General features: G+C 55.8%; 1 protein-coding gene across 3 annotated transcripts in view; it reads left to right on the top strand.

The window, feature by feature from the left end:
* SLC37A1 (solute carrier family 37 member 1) overlaps nucleotides 1-10,045 on the top strand; it is a 39,875-nt gene extending 29,830 nt beyond the window's left edge. For all 3 annotated transcript variants that reach the window (XM_081138167.1, XM_081138168.1, XM_081138169.1), the window contains exons 13-20: nucleotides 723-785; nucleotides 1,235-1,320; nucleotides 2,267-2,315; nucleotides 3,480-3,553; nucleotides 3,827-3,905; nucleotides 6,637-6,734; nucleotides 8,641-8,705; nucleotides 9,143-10,045. In XM_081138167.1, coding sequence (XP_080994293.1) covers nucleotides 723-785; nucleotides 1,235-1,320; nucleotides 2,267-2,315; nucleotides 3,480-3,553; nucleotides 3,827-3,905; nucleotides 6,637-6,734; nucleotides 8,641-8,705; nucleotides 9,143-9,158 — 530 coding nt within the window. In that variant the 3' untranslated portion in view covers nucleotides 9,159-10,045. The remainder of the gene's footprint in view (nucleotides 1-722; nucleotides 786-1,234; nucleotides 1,321-2,266; nucleotides 2,316-3,479; nucleotides 3,554-3,826; nucleotides 3,906-6,636; nucleotides 6,735-8,640; nucleotides 8,706-9,142) is intronic.
* The last annotated feature ends 11,994 nt before the right edge of the window (nucleotides 10,046-22,039 follow it).

Below are 22,039 nucleotides of genomic sequence, written 5' to 3'. Positions count from 1 at the left end.
AAGTCCAGCAGGGCTGAAGCTATAGGCTGTGACAGAAACACCAGCTCAGGGGTGGTGTGCTCTCCCGGTGCTGTGTGACCATACCCAAGAAAGACAAGAGGGGACCCAGAACTTCCTCAGAGAAAAGACCCTGAGTCCAGGGGCTGAAGGAGATGGAAATGGTCAGGGTGGGGGATGGTCAGGGTGGAATGGTCAAGGAGGACCCGAGCTTCTAGGTGCCCCCCTGAGATGTGGGGAGATGCGGCTCCGCTGAGTGTGACAAAGGGGAGAGATGTGAGTGCGGGTTTGCGGAGTGCAGGCTGCATGTTCTCAGCAGTGTCATAAGGACAAGGAGAGGGGGACTGAGCCAGAGGCAGAAGGGCTGAATTTCACAGGGTGGGAGCTGAGGGGACAGTGAGGGGACCGGCATGTTAGCCGGGACGGGTCTGGGAGGGCAGGGAAAGGCAGCAAGGAGCTTGGGCGTTCCTTCCCTGTCTAGCACCCCACTTCTGTCCTGTGCTGCATGTAATTGGCTACACTGAACCAGAGGGGGCGGGGGTACGTCAGACTCAGCAGGACCAGCACTCATTCTGGGCTAAGAGTGTTTAGTCTTTGTCTTCCTTGTGTGTCCACCCACATCCTGGCTGCTTGTTTTCTCTAATCTGAGTTAACTAACTGCTCCTGGTGTGCATCATGCTTACGAAACAAAAGGGCATCATGGGAGGACCTTGTCATTTTAACAGATCACCTGGATGCCAAGAAGGCAGGGGAGCTGTCCACCTTGTTTGACGTGGGCGGGATCTTCGGTAAGTCCCTCACCACCTGCTCCACTGCTGTGCAAACAATGGCACAGGAACACCTGGGATCTCTGAGTTGACTTAGTGCTGAGAGGAAAACGCGTCCCCCAGGATGTACCACCTGACTCTGCACATGAACTAGACTCCGTCAGAGACAGGCGCACATAGCAGGCAACACACTGTTGTTGTTAGTACCCTGACAGGTGAAGGGGCTTTGGGGCCAGCCTAAAACCAGCCCCCAGACTCCCTTGTTGTCTCACTGGGAGGTGCCCACCGGATCACTCACATCTGACCACAGCACAGAGGCCTGTTTGGGGATCAGGCATTGCTGAGGCGGCTTCCTGCCAATGGGGATGTGAAAGGGGACTTGGGAGAGGACGTCACTGTCTTCTGCTTCTTCTCCATGGGACCCTGCCCAGGGAGGTAAGCACCTCAGGACCCACCCTTCTGCATTGCAGGTGGGATTCTGGCAGGTGTCATCTCAGATCGGCTGGAGAAGAGGGCTTCCACCTGTGGGCTGATGCTGCTGCTCGCAGCCCCGACGGTGAGCCTGCCCCACAACCTCTGCCTCGGACACAGCCACCCTGTCCTCCCACCAGCAAGCACTCTCCCATCTGACCCAGGCTCACTCCATTCATGGCTCAGAACCTCCCCCAGCAAACCCTGTGGGCCTACAGAGCCCCAGCTTCCCTCAGGCCCACCTTGGCGCCGCCTCCCCCCATCAGGGCCCTTCCCCTCTCCCTCCCTGAGATCCCACTGATCCTTCAGGGTCCCGGGTGCACGCCAGCCCCTGCCCATCACATTCACAGCTGGATCCGTACTGCTTTTTAAGTATTCAGTAGTGCACGACCTTGGGCAGCTGACTCCCTCTCTGTGGCTCAGTTCCTTATCTTCAGAATGAGGGTGACAGTGACAGCACCTCACACTGTCAGTTTGAGGATTAAGTGAAACATTACATTATTACTGCCTTTACAACAATAGTACATATGATATTACTCATCTACTTGCATTGAAGCTATTTGGCTGTCTGCCACTCCTCTGGGCTGTGATTGTCCCCTGAATGAGGCCTAGTTTTCAGTCATCTTGGGGGGGGTGGGCACTGCCCAACACAGACACTCAAAGGCCCTTACCAAAGAACTGACTACACGTGGCCCCCTTGCCTTGGGACTCCTGCTTCCCCAGGCACAGCTGCTGGGGGCAGCAGTTAGACTCAGGGAGATCTGCCCCAGCCCCAGTAGCTCAGAGGGAAGCACCGCAGGGTCCCCCAGCTCAGTGAGCACAGTAAGTACCCGCATGTCTGGGACAAGGCCAGTGGCTTCTGTGGACGCCTGTCTTCAGCCCGCCCAACTAGGGAGCATGGCCTGCGTTCTATTTAGGGCTGTCCCCTCTCTGGTTGGCTGCTTGAGAATCGCCTGCCTGGCTTCTCAGACACAGACTCCTGGGCAATCTTTCACGACTATGTTGCTGTTGCCTTGTTTTTCCCATCACAGCTCTATATATTTTCCACCATCAGCAGGATGGGTCTGGAAGCCACCATAGGTGAGTCCACAGGCCTCTCTTTTCTTTCATACACAATTTTTTACCACACAGCTTGGTGAAATGAAATGAAAAATTAACCAAGGAGCATTTAGCTGGTGTAACTGTGGCATATGGTGAGGCTAGAGGAGTCCCCAGGCCCCTCTTTGGGTGGGGCCATTGGGAGAGGCCCACGGGGACTCCTGCTCCCACAAGGCCTGACCATCTGAAGGTCTGAGAGCAGGTGGGGAGGGTGCAGGCCACCTGGCCTGGGTAGTGATAGGCCTTGGGTGCCCAGTGGCAAGGAGCCCCTCGCAGAAGCCAGACGTCACCTGGGAGGCAGCAGTCTGCACCTCTGGCGGGTGAGCGCGGGCAGGAGCAGGGCAGGCCAGGTTCCCAGCCCACCCTCCCAGCTGGCTCCTGTTGGCCGCCCTTCCAGGGGCAGTTGGGTAACACTGGAGGGCTATTTTTAACTTCCTCAGGCTGCACTATCAACTCGTAGCTCTGCCACCTAGAAATAATGTTTTTGTCCTAACAAGCCAGCGGTAGGGTTGAGGGGATGAGGGCTGTGTGATCCCACTGAAAGTTACCTGGAGGCAGGTTGCTGATGGGGGTGTCACAGAGTTCCTGCTACCCCTGGTCCAAATGCTTTTGCACAGAGGAATGTGAACTAGAGGATGGTTTAAGAAGGTAACCACGTTTCAGCGATAGGCACTGTGGTCCTGCTCAGGACCTCTGCCGGTTTCCCGTGGGGGCCCCATTGGCACTGTGGGTGCAGAGAGAAGTCCTTTCCACTGCAGATAAGGCTGTAGCTGGTGGTAGCCAACAGACGACAGGGGCATTTGCTGCCCGGGTCACATGTGTACTCGGTGCACCAGGTTCTCGCCTCCCTTAGTGTGTCAGCAGTGGCTGTCCACTGAGCTGGAGGAACAGAGTTCCAGGAAAGTGTGGCTGGACTTACCCAGCAAGTCTCTGGCAAGGCTAAAGGAAGGCGTTTATGACAATTACACCACCACCACCACCCCCCCCCAGCGGATGTGGATGTGTGGGCCGCCTTCCCAGCATCCCACTGGGGCCAGGACCCATTTGTAAAAGCAGGGTGTCCACCTGGGGGTTGCTGAGACCGTGGGGGCTCGTGGGGGCCCTGTTCTGCTCACTAACTGCCCCTCTGGTTTCTGGTTTCCACAGCCATGCTGCTCCTGTGTGGGGCCCTGGTCAGCGGGCCGTATGCGCTGATCACCACCGCCGTCTCCGCGGACCTGGTGAGTGGCCACATCTCAGCGCCGAGTTGGGGCGGTGGGGGTGGCAGGCATGGGCCATGGTGGTCACCTCTTCCATTCATGACAGCAGTGGGCTCTGTAAGTGCAGCCACCCTGACACTTTGCCCACCTTTCCAAGGTAAGTTCCAGTGGAAAACCCCCACGTTCTGAATTGCTCTGCACAGTCACTACGTAAATTGCTGTGGGGACGACTAGTTTCATTTCTCCCTCTGATGCTGCTGGGACAGGCCTCACACCTGATTTTCCACTCTTCAGGGGACTCATAAAAGTCTGAAAGGCAACTCTCACGCCCTCGCCACCGTGACTGCCATCATCGATGGAACCGGGTCTGTAGGTACGTGGATATTTTTAGCTTTGAAAGTTAATTGTGGTCACAGGGGAACTGCATTGTCATGTCCTAATTAACGGACGCCACGATTCCAATTGCTCTGATGATGTTGGGATCAACTGGCCTTAATATACGGGCTGATGGGAAGCAACCCAGGGGACGAGAGCCTGGGGCACTGTCTGTCCGCTTTGGTCGAAGGTTCTGGAAGCAGTGGGCACTGTAGCTGGTTGGAATTCATTTTCGTCCGTGCCAAAGAACTGGGTTTTCATTAAAGCCATCTGTTGGCAAACTGGGCCCAGCCCGTGGCCCACTGTGACTGTATCACTGTCATCTCCAGGACAGGGTCTTATTTAAATGTAAATGACAGGAAAACTAGTGGGTCCCACAACACGCTGGACTCTGAGTGTTCGCAGCCTCGCAGAGGTTCTTGGAGAGAATTCAGTAGCAATATCCTGAAGGACAGAAAGCTGGTGACATATGAAACTCACCCTCAAAGAGGGGCAGGTGGGCACTGGTGGCCGCCAGCCTGTTCCTATCAGCCAGTCAGGCTGGCAGCAATGGCCGTGTCCTTGACCTTTCTTGAGCTCACACATACACTGTGTCTGCTCCCTGCCCGAGGTCTGGAGTCACCTGTGCGGCCCTGACTGCCGTCATTCAGAAGTTGGGGCTCAAGCTTCTGCTCCCCAGAGTCATAGCAACCCCATTTAGGCCTCAACTTTGGTTCCTTCATTTTGCTGGACTCTGGTGGCTTTGAATTTGCTGGATAGTGTTAGTGCCCACCTCTCTGGTGTTTATTTTAAAATGAGACCATTCCCTTTGGGGGCATTTCTTGGGGAGGAGGCAGGTGGGTGCTCTGCCCTGCGGCGTCTCCCAGGCAGCACGACTCCCCTGCATTGAGCAGGCCAGCCATTCTCCCCGGCTCACATGGCCCACGAGAAACTCCCCACAGCTGGAAGACACGCGTGGTCGGAAGTCAGGACTCCTGGGCTGAGCCCCTTCTACTGAACTGGGACTGTGACAACCTGCCCTCTGCCTCCCGTCCCGGAGGCCTTTGTGTGAGTCAGTCCAGCCCCGCTGTGAACTCCGTGTTCCAGCTCATCAGGGCTCTGCCAGCAGCACTGTTTGCTGTTAGAAAGCAAAAGATGGGGTTGAATTCAGTGAAAAACACATTATTCTTGATATTCTCGAGATGAGGGAAGCAGAGGTTCCTGGCAAGGGGGTGTGTCTCTGCATCTATAAAGGGGCCTCTCTGAACGCCCTTACCCCACGAGAGTGGTGGAGGCCACCTGGACCATGTCTGACCCCTTCACTGACCCGCAGTCCTTGCTGATGGGTGGACTGTCACACCCACACTCGGAGGTCTGGCAGGCACCCGGGCTTCCAGGCTCTGCCAGCTCCAGTGCACAGGCCCCGAGGAAACTGTCGCCATGGAAACGGCACATGCTTGCCCACCACTTTGTCCCCATCATTATTTCTCCCCAGAAGTGCTGCGCGACTAGACAGAAGCAGAGGGGAAAGGCACGCTGGGAAGCCTATGGGGTCTGAATCCTGCTGTCGCTTGGGGGACAGTCTGTCCATAGAGTTCGAGGTTGACAATCCTTTGTTTCCTAGCTTCTCTCGTCACACGGAGAAGTCCACTGTGGTCCTCAGCCCAGGCCCTCACCTCTGACCTCTCGTTTTCCCCTGGGAAACCTCTGGGCTCTCTTCACCCTGTGCCCGGGCACCTGGGGGCTCACTCAGTTCGTTCACACGCCCTGGTCTCTGGGACAGTGGCCTCCATTTGTTGTCTGATAAGTTTTTTCCTGCTATTTTCTGTTTAGTTTCTTTTTTTTCTTCTGGAAACATTATTCAGATGTTGAACTTGCTGGGTTAATCCTTCAATTTTCTTTTGTTTCTTTTTCCCCTTCCTGTCTGTACCTTTGCTTGTTTTCCTCAGAGATGTTCTTGACTTTCCAAGCTCTGGACTGAACTTCTGCTTTGGCTCTCATAATGTTCATGTTCGCTAGGGCTTATCTGCCCTTTCAGTGCCTCCTCCTATTTCCTGGCTGCCGTGTGTATTAGGTCAAGTCATGTGACATTTTGTTCATAATTTCAGACTTAAGAAAAGTTGCAAACAAGTATAAACAATTCACACTGTGTTTGCCTGTCATCGCCCCCACTCTGTCTCACACACACATTTGTAACACACACACACGTGGATACATATGCATATTTTTTCGGAACCACGTTAGAGTAAATTGCAGATATGCTGCCGCTTCACCAGGAACTATGTAGTCAGTATGTATTCCCCGAAAACCAGGAGCTCCCTCACATAACCACAGTACAATGACCAGAATCAGGAAATAACACTGATACAGTATTTTTATCTACACACCTTATACATACTTCTCCGAATGACATTTTTATACCATTAGATTCGATTTCTTTATGATAAAGTTTTTAAATGGGATGATTGGATCAAAAGAATCAGCATTTAATGTCAATACATATTTTAGATTGGCTTCCAGAAAAAGACTATGCCAGTCATTCCCTCGGCAGTGCCGAATATAATTAAGCTTTTTACCCCTCACCAACCTGACAGGCGAGAATGAGACACTGTTGTTTTCATGTGCTTTTGCTTAATTATCAGTGAGGGTTTAAGCACCACTCTGTGCATCTGTTGGGCTTGGGTGCTTCAGACAGTCACGTTCTAGACTTTTCCTCTCGCACCAACGTGTGCCCACTTGCCTTGTTTCAGGAGCGGCCCTGGGCCCTTTGCTGGCCGGGCTCATCTCCCCATCGGGGTGGAACAACGTGTTCTACATGCTGATGTTCGCAGACGCCTGTGCCTTACTGGTAAGTCGCTTGACCCCTCGTCCCAGCAGCCTTCACACGAGTCTCCATGGTATCAGCAAACACTGGTGATGCCTTCTCCCGGGAAGGCTCCTGCAGCTCTCTGGGACTCTGGGCCTGTGACATGGCCCCACTTCTCTGTCCAAGACCCTTCCTCTTCCTGGTCAAACAAAGATCAGACACAGAAGCAGAAGCGGTCAGTGTGCTGCTGGTGCTGCAGGCAGGCTGCAGAGGCAACGTGCAGGCCTGGGGACTGTCACCCGGCAGGCCTGGGGAACTGCCCATTCGTGTGGTCAGACAGAGTGGCCGGGCTCTCACGTCCCTGGGCTGACCCTCTCCAGTGCCTGCCAGCACCCAGAGCTGAGGGTGCCTTCCCTGTCGGGAACTCGGCGCACAGATGGGAACTTCCTGCCATCATGTTTCAGGAGTTGAGCTTTGTCCTTCAGATTGTCCCTGCTGTTTACAGCGTGTCCCACACCCACACGTAACAGGTGTTTTCTTCCCTTTCTCCTTTCGCTTAGTGATCCTCTTTCTATAATCATAAGCTTCTTCCCACTAATGCTTTCACATTTGGGACTTGGTAGACCTGATGTTGACAAGAGGCCAGCTCAGACACAGCAGGCCGTGCTGGCAGTGGGAGGTCGAGGCTCAGATTCTCTGTGATCAACTGTCTAACACAAATGTTATTGCTGCCGGCACTGTCCTCGGCGCCAGCCACGTGCCCGCCCACTCCCTTTACCACCATGATTGTGTGAACACGGCCCTGGTCCAGCAAGGTGGCTGTGTCTCACCTGTCGGGAAAGTGCCTCCTCTCTAGTCTGAACTCACTGTACATACGAGGTGCTTCTAAGCCCCCACGCGAACCTGAGGCCTCTAAGGAAACAAACGTCGCACCCTCGAGGTTCTGACCGAGGTTCGGTCCCATGTGACTGCGTGGGTTTCACACCATCCCTCAAAACCCTCCTCCAGCACCCACGCTGCCTTCCCTGGTGGCACAGTGGTCCCCCAGAGCCAGGTGACCCCCTGGGCACTGCCCCAGGGCACTGCCCATCATGGAGGGTGAGCTCTTCTGGGGGCTGGTGTCACACTTGGGGAACAACTAGAGAAACACAGAAAGAACCAGTTAGATTTGGGGTGGTGCTTAGTCTGTAGTCTGCATGAACTGGCTCTGAGCCCTTTCAGTGTGAGAAGGGCCATGAAGGGAGAGTGCTCAGCAGCACCTGCAGGCTGCGGGCGGGCAGCGAGCTCTGGGTCCGGGCCAAGGCTGTTCCCGGGACGGCCTTTGCAGCCTCCAGTGCCCGTGGCTGGTGACGGCTCACCTGGCTCTCAGTCACCTGCCCAGCTCTCCCGTCCTCCCTGTGTCACCAACTTGGGCATTCTATGACTGGACTCATTTCATTTTAAACATGACGTGCACCCAGAGGTCAGGCTGAAGTCTGTCCTGGCAGCATGTCCTGCATAGTGATTCCTAAGCAACAGCCCTGCGCTCAGCCTACACGGCCCGTGGATGGAGCTCCCTCTGCTCCACTTTGGGCCTTTAAGTCCTTAAAGTTCTGAGGCAGTGTCCACGGGCAGACCCCCTGGCGTGGGCTCAGAGAGCCAGGCGGTGGGCTCCAGTGGGGACAGGACTTGGTCTTCACAGTGACAGTGGGCATGCTGTGGCACGCAGGGTCCCCCCAGCACGCGGGGTCTCCCAGCACTCACTCAGGGTCTCCACTTGTGGCACTTGGGGTCTCCCCAGCACACGGGGTCTCCCAGCACTCACTTGGGGTCTACGCCTGAGGCACTCGGCGTCTCCCCAGCACTAGGGGTCTCCCCAAACTAGGGTCCCCCCAGCCCTCGGGGTCCCCCCAGCCCTTGGGGTCTCCCCAGCAGTAACTCGGCAGCCTTGTCTTTGTCTTGGGTGCAGTTCCTGATCCGCCTCATACACAAGGAGCTGGGCTGCCCGGGGGCAGCGACAGAGGATCAAGTTCCGTAAGTGCTCCTGGCCTCCCCGAAGTTAACTCGGCTCCAAAATGTCTCTCTGGCTTATCTGCCCCCAGCGCCCGCTGGTCCTAAAGGAAGACAGACAGCGCCCCGGCTTCCCTTTCCTCACAGCTCGTGCCTCTCTCCCTTTCTGATAAACGCCGGTGTGGATGGGGACCTGGCCATGGCGCCCCAGGGTCTGGGTGGAAGACCGAGGGAAACAGCCTCCTTTGTTCTTTGAGCTTGGCTCTGCCACACAGGTGGCAGCTGCAGAGCTCAGCCAGGCCTCCTGCCCCCCTTCCTCTCTCCGCTTGCCCCTCTGTCCCCCGAGACCCCGCAGAGGGGAGGGACACTGGCGCCCCGGGGGCTGGTGCAAGGGGAGGAGTTCAGCATCTGTCCTCAGGCCGCTGCGCCCGTGTCACCCGCAATATTTTATTTTCTCTCAGGTTTAAGGAGCACTGACCACTCGGCCCTGCAGAGGGAGGCGGGGCCTGTCCTTCACAAACTGTCTTTCAAGGAAAAGCTGAAATAAAGGCCCCGTGTTGAAAAGAGTGACTTACTTTGCCTTTTGCACATGCACCTGGAGAAGACACTAAAGCCACCTTGAGAAGTCCTGGTACTGTTTAGACGAGCCGTGGCACGTGGGACAGCAGCGAGGAAGTGCCGTGGCTGTGGCTCCACGCGGCACCTGGCAGGATGCCGCGGGGCACACAGGTGCCCTCCTCTCTCAGGTATCTCGGCCTAGAAGCTAGAATGGGGTGAGTGCCGCACAGGAGGGGCTCCGATGACACCGGGACCTGCGTGTGGAAGACAGTCGGGTACAGCCGCGCAAGGGAGGAGGCAGCCAGCGAGCAGCCCACCCGCACAGGACAAGAACCTGACAACTGGATCAGAGACTGGCAGAGCTAGACTCCCGGCACCTCCTCTTCTGTACCCACCCGAAAACCACTGTGAGAAGTGAGCAGTGGTAACACTGTCCAAGCCCAAGTGGGTCGGGGGCAGCGGGAATGCCGGCCCCAGAGCACCCTGAGATTCCTGTCACCCCAGCACCAAGGGCCCTGATGCTGCTGGACCCCTATGGGGTCCCAGGAAGACAGAGCAGAGCCTGGAAGGGGTCCCCAGTGCAGACTGTGTCTCACCCCACGACACACAGGCACCAGGGACCGCCCTGGCTGCCCAGCCCCGGGGTTATTTATTTAGCGGGTGTGCTGTATGTAGGAGCCTCGCAGCACACTGGTTATTTATTAAGACAGACTGATTGTTCCCTGGCCGCTGAGCTCTCGGCTGTTGCCTAGCAAAATCCTTATCTGCCCTTGGAAATAAAATGTTTTTTAAAAACTCAGCACGTTGATTGTCCCCACTCTCGTTTCCATTATTCTAGAAAAAGAAAACTTTACAGTAGAACTGCATGTTCTTGGTTTTCTGTTCCAGCAGAGAAGAGCCACCCTGCTGGGGAGCAGGCCAAGCCCCCCCAGTTTAGGATGTTTTATAAATCATGCAATTTAAGGCCCATCCCAAGATCCATCCTTGGCTGAAACGTCACAGGAGGGAGCAGGCTGCCCTGGGGGCTGCACAGGAACTGCAGGCTCTCAGACTGGCTTAGGCACAGGCGTCCGCACCGCCCACATTTTTCTCCGATGGACGCCCTGGGATAGCAGGCCCTGGGCACTGAGACGATGCTGCTGCCCCTTCGCAGCGGGAAGGGCAGTGGTCAGAGCACGGCCAAGTCACCCTCGGGGTCACCGCTGTCGTCCCCCCGAAGCCAGAGAAGGGCAGACAGGATGAGGTCCACTGAAGGGCAGTCGTCCTCACAAGCAAGCTGGCTTTTTTTTATAAGTTCCTGGCACATTTAAAAAGTTTCCTACTACTAAAAATAAAAGTTCCAGGACCACCACGTGGGTTATATACAGTTTCTTACACACGATCCACTCAGCTCGCAGGTTTGTTTCTCTTGCCCATCCTGGGTTCCGTCTTCCACCTCCAGCCCACGTGCCCAGTGGCTGCTTTTCCCGGGTCCCCATCGCAGGCTTTCAGCTGCTCCTCCCTGTCCACCCCCAGGGGTCCCAGTGGCTGTGCTGGCCTGTGCCCCCGCCAGCTGCAGCCCCTGCTCACCACAAAGCCTCTGTCCTCAGTGCTCACTTTCGAATCAAATGGAATAAACAAAGGGAGGGAGAGACGTGTCAACGGGCCATTCAGAGATGCACAGAGAATTCTTTTCGGTTCTCCAGTTCTCCACCCTCATCAAAGGCCAGGTCAGGTGTTAAGTGACCCACTTCATTCCTGCGCCTTCCCAAGAATAGCCACCCTCTGGGGACCAGCAGAAGGCAGCTTGAGCCTGCGGCTATTGTCCCAGCTCAGGGCTGAAGTATTGCAGACAGTCCCACAACCGGCGGAGGGGCGCTTTAGAAGTGGAGGGGTGGCCCTTTGGGAAACTGAGGCAGACCCACAGCTGACTTAAAGCAGGTGAGCAGTTTCAGATCTGGAAGCAGCCCAGGTGCCCATCGGTAGGTGAGTAGATAAAAAAGCTGTGGGACATTCACACCATGGATACTACGCAGCTGTAAAGAGGAAGGATCTCGTACCCTTTGGGACAGTATGGAGGGACCTGGAGAGTATTGTGCTGAGTGAAATAGGCCAGGCAGAGAAAGACAAACATCACATGATCTCATCTATATGTGGAATCTAAAGAACTTAATAAACCGATGAACAGAATAGATTCAGTGACATGGAAGCACAGATGAGACTGACAAATGTCAGAGGAACAGAGGAGGGCGGGTGGATGGAGGGGGAGAGAGTAGCCAAAGAAATACGCACATATGCACAACCCAAGGACACGGACAATGGTGTGGAGAGGGACTGGGCGTGGGGAGGGGTGGAGGGGGCAATGGGGAGAAAAAGGGAGACATCTGTAATATTTTGAACAATAAAAAAAAAAAGTGAGTTAAACACCTGCCCGATCCGTGACTGGAAGGTTTCACCATGACTTTTAAGGGGAAAAGTCTATGATTTGAATATAAAAACATCCCGCTTTATCCAGAAGGTAGCTGAGATGCCTCCGCTGCTGAGAGGCTTACCATGCAGCCACACCTGCGTTCACACGGACATGCCACTGCCTCTCAGGGATTAGCATGCCGCTGAGGGTTTCCTATTCAGACCCACACAAAGTGCCTGGAGGATGGAAATGCAGGCTGGTGATGGGGCAGTGAAAGAACCAAGGGCAGGACCACAGCCCTCCAGTCACAAAGCAAGAAGCATCGTCAGGGAAGCTCAGGAAACAAGCACCCTCAAAGTCAAACACCAGAACCGCCCACCCTCCATTCGCAGCTGTAAAATCCAATGAAACTAAATTACTAGGAAAAATAACTGATATTTTAATTGTTAGATTCCACCGATATAAAACCAGTCTGCCAACTGACTGTGGAAGCTGGTAAATGCTCACTCTGGTCTCTGCTTATCGATCATGAGAAACTGCAAAGGAGGGCGCCTTGTGGCTATGGGGCTGGGGCGTTGCTGCAGGCAGGGTGGCTTAGAGGCTGGCTGTGGGGAGCTGCTGTCAATTGCTCACACAGTGTGTCGTGGGGACTGTCCCCAAGCAGCCTCGGCAGCTTGAGTCTAGGGCGCCCGTGGGCCCGCCGAGCAGGGTTGCTGGCAGCTCCTGTGCAGGCCTCTGCTGCTCCCACCAGGGCAAGCATGGGCCCCTCCTTGGAAAAGCAGGAAAGGTGCTGTTCAAGGTACTGAAATACATGATGTTTTCCTCTCTTCTGCTGTTGGAGGCGATAGGAGGAGGGATCACGGAACAGAGGTGCTCAGCTCCGGTCCCCAGCAGCCGATTCGCTGTCCCACCAGCTTCACTGACAAACCACAAATGCAGGGGTGGTGACATTATTCAGAATTTCAATACTGCGACTGCAGAGCATTCAGCACTGAGCTTGGGGCCCTTCTGAGCGCAGGGTCCAGTGTCACTGCTCCGGTCATTGCCCATGACCCAGGTCCCATTGGCACAGACTCACAACGGGAACCGTGGGCCAGGCTGAGGGCCAGGCTGGTCCTAGCAGCCCCCAGAGCCAGATCCAGGCAGGAGGAGGCGGGTCCATATTATGCAGTCAGTTTAGGGAAGCAGCTGCCACGTGGGCTTCCTTTTCCAGAGTGTTCCAGGATGTTCCGCCCACTAGAGAAAAAAATGCACGTTACGAGCTCCTCCTTCAAAGCCTTCCAGCCTCGCCTCCAACTCGAGCCTTCAACTCCTTTGTTATCCCTTCAGCAGTGAGCTTGGTGTCATTGTCACCGGAAGGCTCATACTTTCTCATCTGCTCACTACTTAGAGTCAAACTAAGCCTGTGGCCTGGGACACGCAGGTAATTTTGGCCAAAACATCTCTTTCTGCCTCACAGTAGATGTGAGCGAGGCCCAGGCTGAGTCTGCACCAGGAAGGCCGGGCGCGCTGGTGGACCCCCGAGAAGCGGGCGCCTTGCCCCGGCCAAGGACTCCAGCATCTGCCCCATAAACATGCCTGACCCCGAGACCGAGGGTCAGTTTTGCGTCGGAGAACCAGGCCCGGGAGCCCCTCGCGGTCCGTGTACGGTGGCGGTAAATGGCACAGTATCCAGAGCGAGAGAGACTCACCGGCGCCCAAAAAGGCCCCCGGGGCCCTCCCTGCTCTTAGAGGCAAACATCGCTCTGACCTTGGTGTCTTTCATGTCACACCGAGCGAGGGCGAGCGGCTGTCCCCGTGTCTGTGGCCGCGTGGGGCTCCTCTCCCGAGCCATCTCCTACAGCTCCGGCCCTTCCCGCTGGCCGCTCGCTGCTTCTCTCCGATTTGCAGAGTCCCTCCGAGGCTCTGCCCGCGCGCGTGACGGGGTGTTCAGCCGGCCCGGCTGGTCCACGGGGTGCCGCCTTCAGCCAGCGGCTGTGAGTGGAGATTATCTTGGACAACCTGCGGCCTGACTCAGTCCGAGGCCTGAGAGCAGAACCGAGGTTTCCCTGGGGAAGAAGAGGTTCCGCCTGGGAGCTGATCTGCGCCTGCCCCGGGGTTTCCTCCTGCCGGGCGGCCCAGTGGGTTTCAGGCCTGCCAGCGGCTGCAATGGCACAACCGATTCCATGGGAGAGGTGTGAGTGTGTGGTGTGGCGTGTGTGTGATCCCCTGCTGGTTTTCTCTGTTAGAACCCTGACTTGTAAATACCTCCCCGTATTGACTACATGCCTTACTGTGGACATATGTTGTGTTTATAATCAGAGGAAGTTATAAAGTTAATTTTTAAGTAGGGAAAACACTAGAAAGCAAAGAGAACACTCTATGCATGTTGTTGTTTCCTGGGATGGTTGCATTTTGAATGCATTTCTTTCAAGAAATGGTGCAGCGGTAGCTCTGTTGAGCCCAGCATCCTGCCGCACCCCCAGTGATATCAGATGTCAGCAACTCTATAAGCCCTACTTCCAGAGACACCGGCCCTTGAAGGCCCATGTGGACACCTCTCAGGTGCCTGGAGTCATGATTTCAACCTGATGAGAGACTGGTGTCATTCATTCATTCATTCATTCATTCATTCATTCATTCATCACACACGTGGCCAAATGCTGAGAGTGAGTGTGGGGACAGTGACCAACAGGGTGAGCACAGTCCCTGACCTCATGAAGTCACCGTCTAGTGGGAACAACAGGCCACAACCAGCAAACAAGTGAGCCAGCCATTTCAGGGGGCAAGTTCCAGGAAGAAACTAAAGCAGGACGCAGTCAGGAGAGGGGAGAGGGCATTTTGATCTGACGGCTGTCTTGAGGACAGGATAGCTGAGCAGAGATCCAGTGAACGGTGGAAAAAACCATGCAGGGAAGTCCTTGCAGACACAGGGATTTTATCAGGATTTTCCCGGACAAGCAGGGCGGAGGGAGGAGGGACGACTGAGGGGCAGGGCAGGGGGGGCCATGAGAGCCACGCTGATCCAGGGCGGGCGCAGAGGTAGATGACAGCGGATGAAGTGGGCTCAGGGAGCCCCTGTGTGTGTGGCGGGGGAGGGGGGTGGTCAGGGCTCCTCTGAGCAGAGGCTCAGAGATGGTGCCGATATCGGCCGTGACAAGGGCGGGTGGGTCGGTGGTAAGGAGAGGGGCACAGGGATGGTGAATTTGGGGATTGCTGAACAGGAGACCATGAGAAGGGTCAGAAACGGAAGGGCCAGAAGGAAAGCCAGTCTGGGTGGAAGAGTCACAGGTTCAAGTTTGGTCAGATAATCGCAGTTCCAGAGCTGATGGCTCTAGAACTTCAAAGTTCGCTTGACAGTTGAGGAAACTGAGGCCTGAAGAGAGAGGCACCAGGTGTGATGGCCGCTGGTCAGTGCTTTTTGCGTAAGTGCTGACCCCAGCTGACCTCCGCCCCGGGTGCCCTGGAAATGGCACTTGTCTCTACAGTGCCCCTGGTGGCCACCATCCTGGCTCCATGACCATGGCCATCGCTGCAGGCCCGGGGTGGGCACTGGTGGTGCTGCAGGGTCCAGGCAGGGGCTGTGCCGTGGTCTCAGCCACTGATGGAAGATGGGGCAGGGGGAAGGTATGTGGCCATAGCCCAAGGACAGATGGCTTCAGGGACTCGGAGCTGCTCCTGCCTGGGGGCCCGAAAGGCTGAGGCCCGGATTTTTTGTTTCTTTTGTTCTAATATAACCCAGATTCCTCTGCTGCCACAAGGGGGGCCCCAAGAGCTAATTCACTGAAGGACCTAGGGAAGGACAGCGCCCAGCAGCGCCCAGAACGTCCTCCAGGGGAGAGTTCCCGGCCTGGGCACCAGCGCCCAGCAGTCCCCTCAGGGCCTGGCTGCCAGAGGGCCCGACTGCTTCTCTAGGCTCATTCGACGTGGTTCCTGAAACTCAAGGGCAGGTGCTTTGTCAGATCGCCGCTGGGCAAGGGGATGGGCTGCTGGCAGAAGTGAAGGCGGGTGGGGACCAGGGGCAGCCGGGGACCGGGAAGGCTGAGCACAAAGGAAGGATGACCCCCACGCATGTCAGTCCCAGCACGGGGAAGCCCTCTCACACGCAGTCACCCGCCCTGGAAGCGCTTCCCACCCTCAGGCCCCCGGCCCCGCAGCTGAGCCAGGGCCTGCGCTCAGCGTCCCTCTGCTGCGCCAGCCAGGCTGGGGGCCCAGGCCCACCCGCTCCGATGCGAGGCGCCCCAGCGGCCAGGCGGGTGATTTTGTTTTACGGTATTTTTACACTTGTGGGACTGTTCGTGCGTCACGAAAATAGACAAGATAACATATTACGTTCCCCGTTCTGTCACCAGACTCAACAGTTAGCAACACTGCGCCTTACCCGCTTCATCCGACCTGCCATTTCATTCCCATTTCCCCCTTGTGATGTTGTGTGTTTTCTAAAGAAAATTCTAGAGTCCTGTCACTGCTCCCCAAACAACGTCACTGCCTGAACCAGACCTTTTGCTCGGCCTCTGGTTCCGAGGGAACAGAGGTCAGACACTGTCGGTCACACCCAGATGGAGTCATCGGAACGCCAAGAGGTCAGGAGGCTCGACGGGCCGTCCCGCCCGGGTCAGGGCTGGGATCTCGGGGATATGGGTCCTGCCTGGGGACCTAACCCAGGGAATCGGTTCAGGGCTGGGGTCCTGCTGTCCACGCCCCAGGCCGGCCACTTCCTCCCGTAACTGCAGCCAGCAGCCACCCGCCTTCCTAAGAGGACGGCGGGACCAGAAGCTGCGACCTCAGCGACGCAGGGCTCCCGCTGCCCGCGGCCATGTGTCCCTAAAGCCACGGGCACGCTGGCAGCAAACAGTACAGTGTCACTCCGGCAGGGGTTCAGGGCTACGTTTTCCCAAGCCTCTGGTCACAGCATTTTTGTCACGGGGAAAAAACTCAGCCAAATATTCTAGAAAGTTCTGGAACCTGACCACCCGCTGACCTAAAACTCTGAATAGGTTGCACCCTCAGTCCATTCGTGAGTGACTTGTCTAGAGCTTAGAGTGTGTGCTCCCACATAGGAGAGGTCAGCCCTCAAGAGCCCGGCCGTGGGCTGACCACTGAGGCCACAGCCGTGGGCTGACCACTGAGGCCACAGCAGTGGCCTGAATTCTCTGTCGTGGAATCGGGGGTGCAGGCGGGAGGGAGACACATGACGTGCCCTCCTTGTCACCAAGTGTGAGCAGGCCCCCCTCTGTCACTGGCACTCGCCCACCTCCCTCTGTGCTCTGAGCACGGGCCTCAGGCACCCATGGGAGAGTCCCTTCCAGCCTGTCCCCCACCCACAGTGCTCCATACCCCAGTCCATCTCATTCTGCTCCGTGATAATAAAATCTCAAGCCCTTCTTTGCAGGACATCTGGGCTCTGAGATGAGGGAGGAAGCCCCTGTGATTAAGTCACACAAGTGCCCTGCCCGAGTGTTTGCAGTTTTTTCAGAGGCACCTGTTATAACAGGGGACTGTCGCCTCAGGCAACAGGTAGCAGTGGGGAGAAAGCCTGCGGGGAGAGTGGGCGAGGTGACGGGGAGACGCAGGAGAGCAGAAGGAGCACAAGGACAGTGTGAGACCCGGCTCGGCATTCGGCCCCTCACCTCGGGCCCGCTTCCCTGGCTCCTCCCTCCCTCTCCCTGAGCCTACAGGTCTCTCGGGTCCCAAGCCTGGGCCGTTTGCCATCGACTCTGGGGGGGCCGGTGTCAGTGTTGTGTCAGGAGTGGCCAGTGACCGGGCAGATGGGGACGGGCAAAGACAGGGGCCGCCCCGGGCGTCTGGACAACTTGCGTTTCCGAGCGTTTGTAACACGGCGTCTGTGACGCTGAGGTTTGCTGGCGTCACGTCTTGTAAACTTTTCACCTCCGACGTCCACAGGCCGCTCTTCCGTCTCTTTTTTTACTGTCAGTTGGAAAACGAAGCAGAGCCCGGTTCACACTCCTGGCAGCGTCGGCTGCCTACGCCTTCCTGTCGGGGACAGTCCCAGTGCCCTCGGTGTTTCTACGGAGAGGGAGCCTTCTGAGTGTGTTGTCACCGCGAGGGTCGCGGGAGCGTCCCCAAGCAGGTTCAGCTCTGATTGTGAGCCCAGCTTCCCCCCCACACACAGGTCAGTGTGGCCTTTCCTTGTTCACAGGGGATGAAATGGGGCTCACGGAAGCCAGGGTCCTTGTGGTTACCGCTGGCCAGCCCCAGGCCACCAGCACCACCTGATGAGGGACAGTAACCCTCAAGGACGAGTCAGCAGCTGCCTGAAAGCGGTGCAGGCTCAGGGCTCTCACCCGGGTGACTGCAGGAGCGAGGTAAGAATGAGGACCCTCGGGGGTTGGGCGCTGCTGTGCAGGAGGCTAAGGTCCAAGCCTGCAGCGCTGTGACAGGCCCTCCCAGGGACGACCCGACTGTCCCCAGCTGCTGGGCCAGCCCAGTCCCTGGCCTCTGCTGAGCCTGGTCCTCCAGCGTCTCCTCAGTTTTGAGAATACGGTCATTCAGTGGGAGATGGTTCCTGTTGTTTCAAAGCAAGAATCCAAGTGGGTCCCCACGACGGGCACGCCTGGCAGGTGCTCCCGAGGAAGCACACTCTCCTAGCCACAAACAGTCTCGTGGCAAGTGGGAGTCATCGGCTCTGTCTGTATTTCTAGGCTGCAGCCCAACCACAAGACACGGTCGATATCTTTTACTCTTCCGTGAATTTATTACAGAGATTTTTGTCTCAGAGGAGCCTTCTTGCAATTAATTGTCTTTCTCATCAGAAAGAGGGCAACTGCCATCATCTGTTAAAAGGGGGAGAAATGGACTGTGTCGGAACCTGCTGTCCACACTCAGATCGCCGCCGTTTTACGCTAGATGCTCCCATCTCTCGACTCCCTTGCAGCTCGTTACTTTCAGAGCGTGTCTCGGCATTTTCCACAAGACATTACCTCTTGAAGAACTCTTACAAAGGAGACTGAAGGACTTGAGTGGCGAGTTAAAGTGGGTTTCCCCGGCTTGAGCCTATCCTAGAGTCTCCAGGGGCTACGTGAGATCTGTCCACGGGGAACAGGCGTCCTCCATGCTGAAGCAGCAGCCCTCACTCTGCTCAGCTCACTTCTCGTCGTGAGCAGCCAGCAATTTAAACATTTTAAATTATTTTCGGTGGTTTTCTTCAAAATGGCAGGGTCTCACACCCAGGCAGGCCCTCACGGGGGGGCTCAGGAGTGTTCAGAAGCAAAAAGTTCGAATGGGCCCGTTGACTCACTCAGGCTTCTGATACCAGCAAAATCTGCTCATGAGCCTCTGAGGGATGACTTGGCCTTGTCCCCGCTGCCAGCAGGGCACACCGGCGATTGTTCTCATAGGAACAGCAATGAGATGTGACCCGCTGTCACAGTGGGTGGCCTGCGGCGGAAATGCCCAACGTGAACGTGGCAGATATTCTGGGAATCCCTCGTCTTTGTCCAAAGGTGTCGAACAGTGATGATGGACAGGCTGAGGTTCACCAGAGTAGTTGTCAACTCCAGTCGACAAGCATTAACCCAAAACCTGCCTGAAAATCGTGCCCCAGGGCACGGCTGGGCCCTCGAGTAAATTCATCTTTTCTCTCCCCGGTGTTTTTACGTCCTGGGTCATGAATGAAAGGTCTACGGGCCTCCCTACTTCGAAAGGTTACAGGGCACTGGTTCTGGCAGCAGAAAGAAAATGGGTAGAAACAGCAAAACTCAGGACTACATGGAGACACCTGTTCTGAGGAAGGCCGTTCTCCACTCGATGAGTTAAAACAAAGCATTCTCCCCTGTGTTCGTGTTCCTAGGAAATGCAGTTAGCAGCTAAAATAAGAAAATATCTACCATTAAAACAAAGATATTTTAGAAGACAACCACCACTACCCCCGTGTAGGACACACGCAGGCTTGGGTGTTAAGCTCATCCGTCGATCGCCAGAAGTTTATTGGGACCTTGTAAACGAGACATGGGTTAGACACTAAAGGTGACTGAATTGGTCATGAAGGACCAGCTCGCCACTCTCAAGCAGCTCACACTGTACCTGGCTGTCAGGAACCAAGAAGAGCCCACCTGTTTTCACACAAGACAGGTGGTTCCGGGGCATCCTGAGTCGGTTTGTAGAAGGTGGGCGCTTCTTTATGAACCAGGAGCCGGACACCCTGCCTGACAAGCCCACGGTCTTCAGTTCTGCGTAGACGCTCTAAAGACGCACACACTCCACCCCCACCATTTTTCCAAAATCAGCACCACGTAGCCGGAATGTTAAGTGGCCAGAATGCCCCACAGCAGAGGAGCCCTCCCATCTTGCCCACTGGATGTGGGCCGCTCCCCTGCCCCACGAGATTGATGGTCATCCTCGGAGTCCTGAGGCCCCTCGTGCGCCATCTCAACCCTTCCCTTGGAGCAGGAATTGTTTGTCTCCGAGTCTGTCTCCACACTGGACTGTGACCTCTGCCGTCACTCAGCCCGGGTCATCCAGCTCAGTGCCCCACACCGACCGACACAAGATAACGTTGCTGAACTAATGAAAGAGGGAACAAGTGGCACCTTTGCCATTCGCTGTCATCCTTCACAAGGGCGTTGGAGAGAGGGAGAGAAACAGCAATTTGTGGTTTCACTTATTTACGCATCATTGGTTGAATCTTTTATGTGCCCTGACCAGGGACCAAGCCCCCAACCGCGGCATATGGAGACGACGCCCTACCCCGCTGAGCTGCCCCGCCAGGGCTGCATAGGGATCTTAAATTCAGGATTTCACCGCTGTAAGGCATCCGCTCCTACTGAGCTTGAAGATGGGACCCGTCCGCCCCTTCCTTCCTACTTTCCAGTGACTGAGCTCAGGACAGGTGGGTCACCGCCACGTTGGAAACGCCACCTGGCAAGTGTCTCTCTCCCTGGTGGTCGGGGCAGCAGGAAAATCCTTCAGCATCCAGAGGTAGGGGCCTCCCGTTGGCCTCGTGGATGCGGCTTCATCTTCCACCTCCCACATGTTGCTGACTTTATTCATTCATTCCTTTAAAAAAATAAAATAAATGAGTTCCTGTTACGCGGCTGACATCTCGCCGGATGCTGTGGAAATTACTGAGATGGATGACACAGCCCTGGAGGCAGCTTAAAGTATCAGGGGTGGCATACGATCGGAGCGGGGGACCCCCCAGAGAGAAGCTCGGGGGGGGGGGGCACGTGTTTACAGCTCAGCTCCTCTGGTTCGAGGCCGAGTCGACTTCATCTCCAGGGCCAGCTGTGCCTCACAGTGTGGGACCTTAAAGCCACAGCCTCTTCTGTTCTGGTGGAGCTGCAGTCATCCGCATTTCCATTTGGGGACAGGCTGTCAGTCACTGCCTCACTGAAACTCGTGTGGATCGGCGCAGACTGATTTGGGGGCAGCTGGGTAATGACTCATGTAGAAAGGAAGCCAATGTGACCTTGGGCTGCTACGGGGACGGCGTCGCCCAGTTAGCGCTCGTCAACTTTCAACCTCCCAGCGCAGCAGGCACCCTCCTTCCGTGTGGGCGTCAGCAGCCGCGTAATCCTGGTCGAGGGGCAGAGAGAAAGGGGTTTCCCACTGAGCCCTGCTGTGGACGCTGGACTCCACTCCTCACCAGCCATGCCCGCTCTGTCCCTTGCCCTGGCCCAGCCTCAGCCACCAAACTCAGGGCACCCATTGGCTTCTGCCTTTGCCACAGTCAGGAATCTCTGCGACGGTCTCAGCACCCACCTGGGGGAGGGGGCTCTGTTAACAACATGGGTTCCCAGGCCCGCCCTCAGAGGTCCTGCTTCCTTTGGTCTAGGGCAGGGCCCAGGCATCAGCATTCTTAAATACTCCCCATGGGCACCCAGGGAGCCCTGCTGCTGGGACAAATCTCCTCCCTGAGGGCTTGGGCAGAACTTTGTCTTCTCCTGGACTCAGCTTACAGCCAGGTCGGAGGCAATTCCTCCGGACATCTTTGTTTGAATTAAAATACTGACCTCCTCTGAAACTCTTGAAATAACTTAGCTCATTTCACATAAGCAGCTACTATTTCTTTTCCAAAATAATATAGTAAAATGGCTGTTTTTCATATTTACCAATTTATGAGGTAAATTGGTATAAAACAGACACCCGTGCTAGTCATGAAATTAACCAAGTCATATGGTGCCTCAATGAATGTGTGTCCACCCGCCTACTGGACTTCTGTGATTGAATGTGCTGACATTTGCCTAACCCAAACCAAACATCCTTATTAGCTCATCCACACATCTAAGCATCTATCCATCACCCATGCATATCCATACATCCAAGCATCCATCATCCATGCAAAATGCCATACGCATCTCCAAGCATCCACTCATCCATCACCCATGCATCCCTCCAAGCATTCATGATCCATTCATCTGTCCATCCATCCATCATTCATTCGAGACGTATTCTCCTAACCCTTTCAACACCA

Source organism: Miniopterus schreibersii, assembly GCF_964146895.1.
Source record: "Miniopterus schreibersii genome assembly, chromosome: 5".
Classification (NCBI taxonomy): domain Eukaryota; kingdom Metazoa; phylum Chordata; class Mammalia; order Chiroptera; family Miniopteridae; genus Miniopterus; species Miniopterus schreibersii.
Note: the sequence above shows the minus strand (reverse complement) of the source record. Positions and strands in the feature narration are given on the sequence as shown.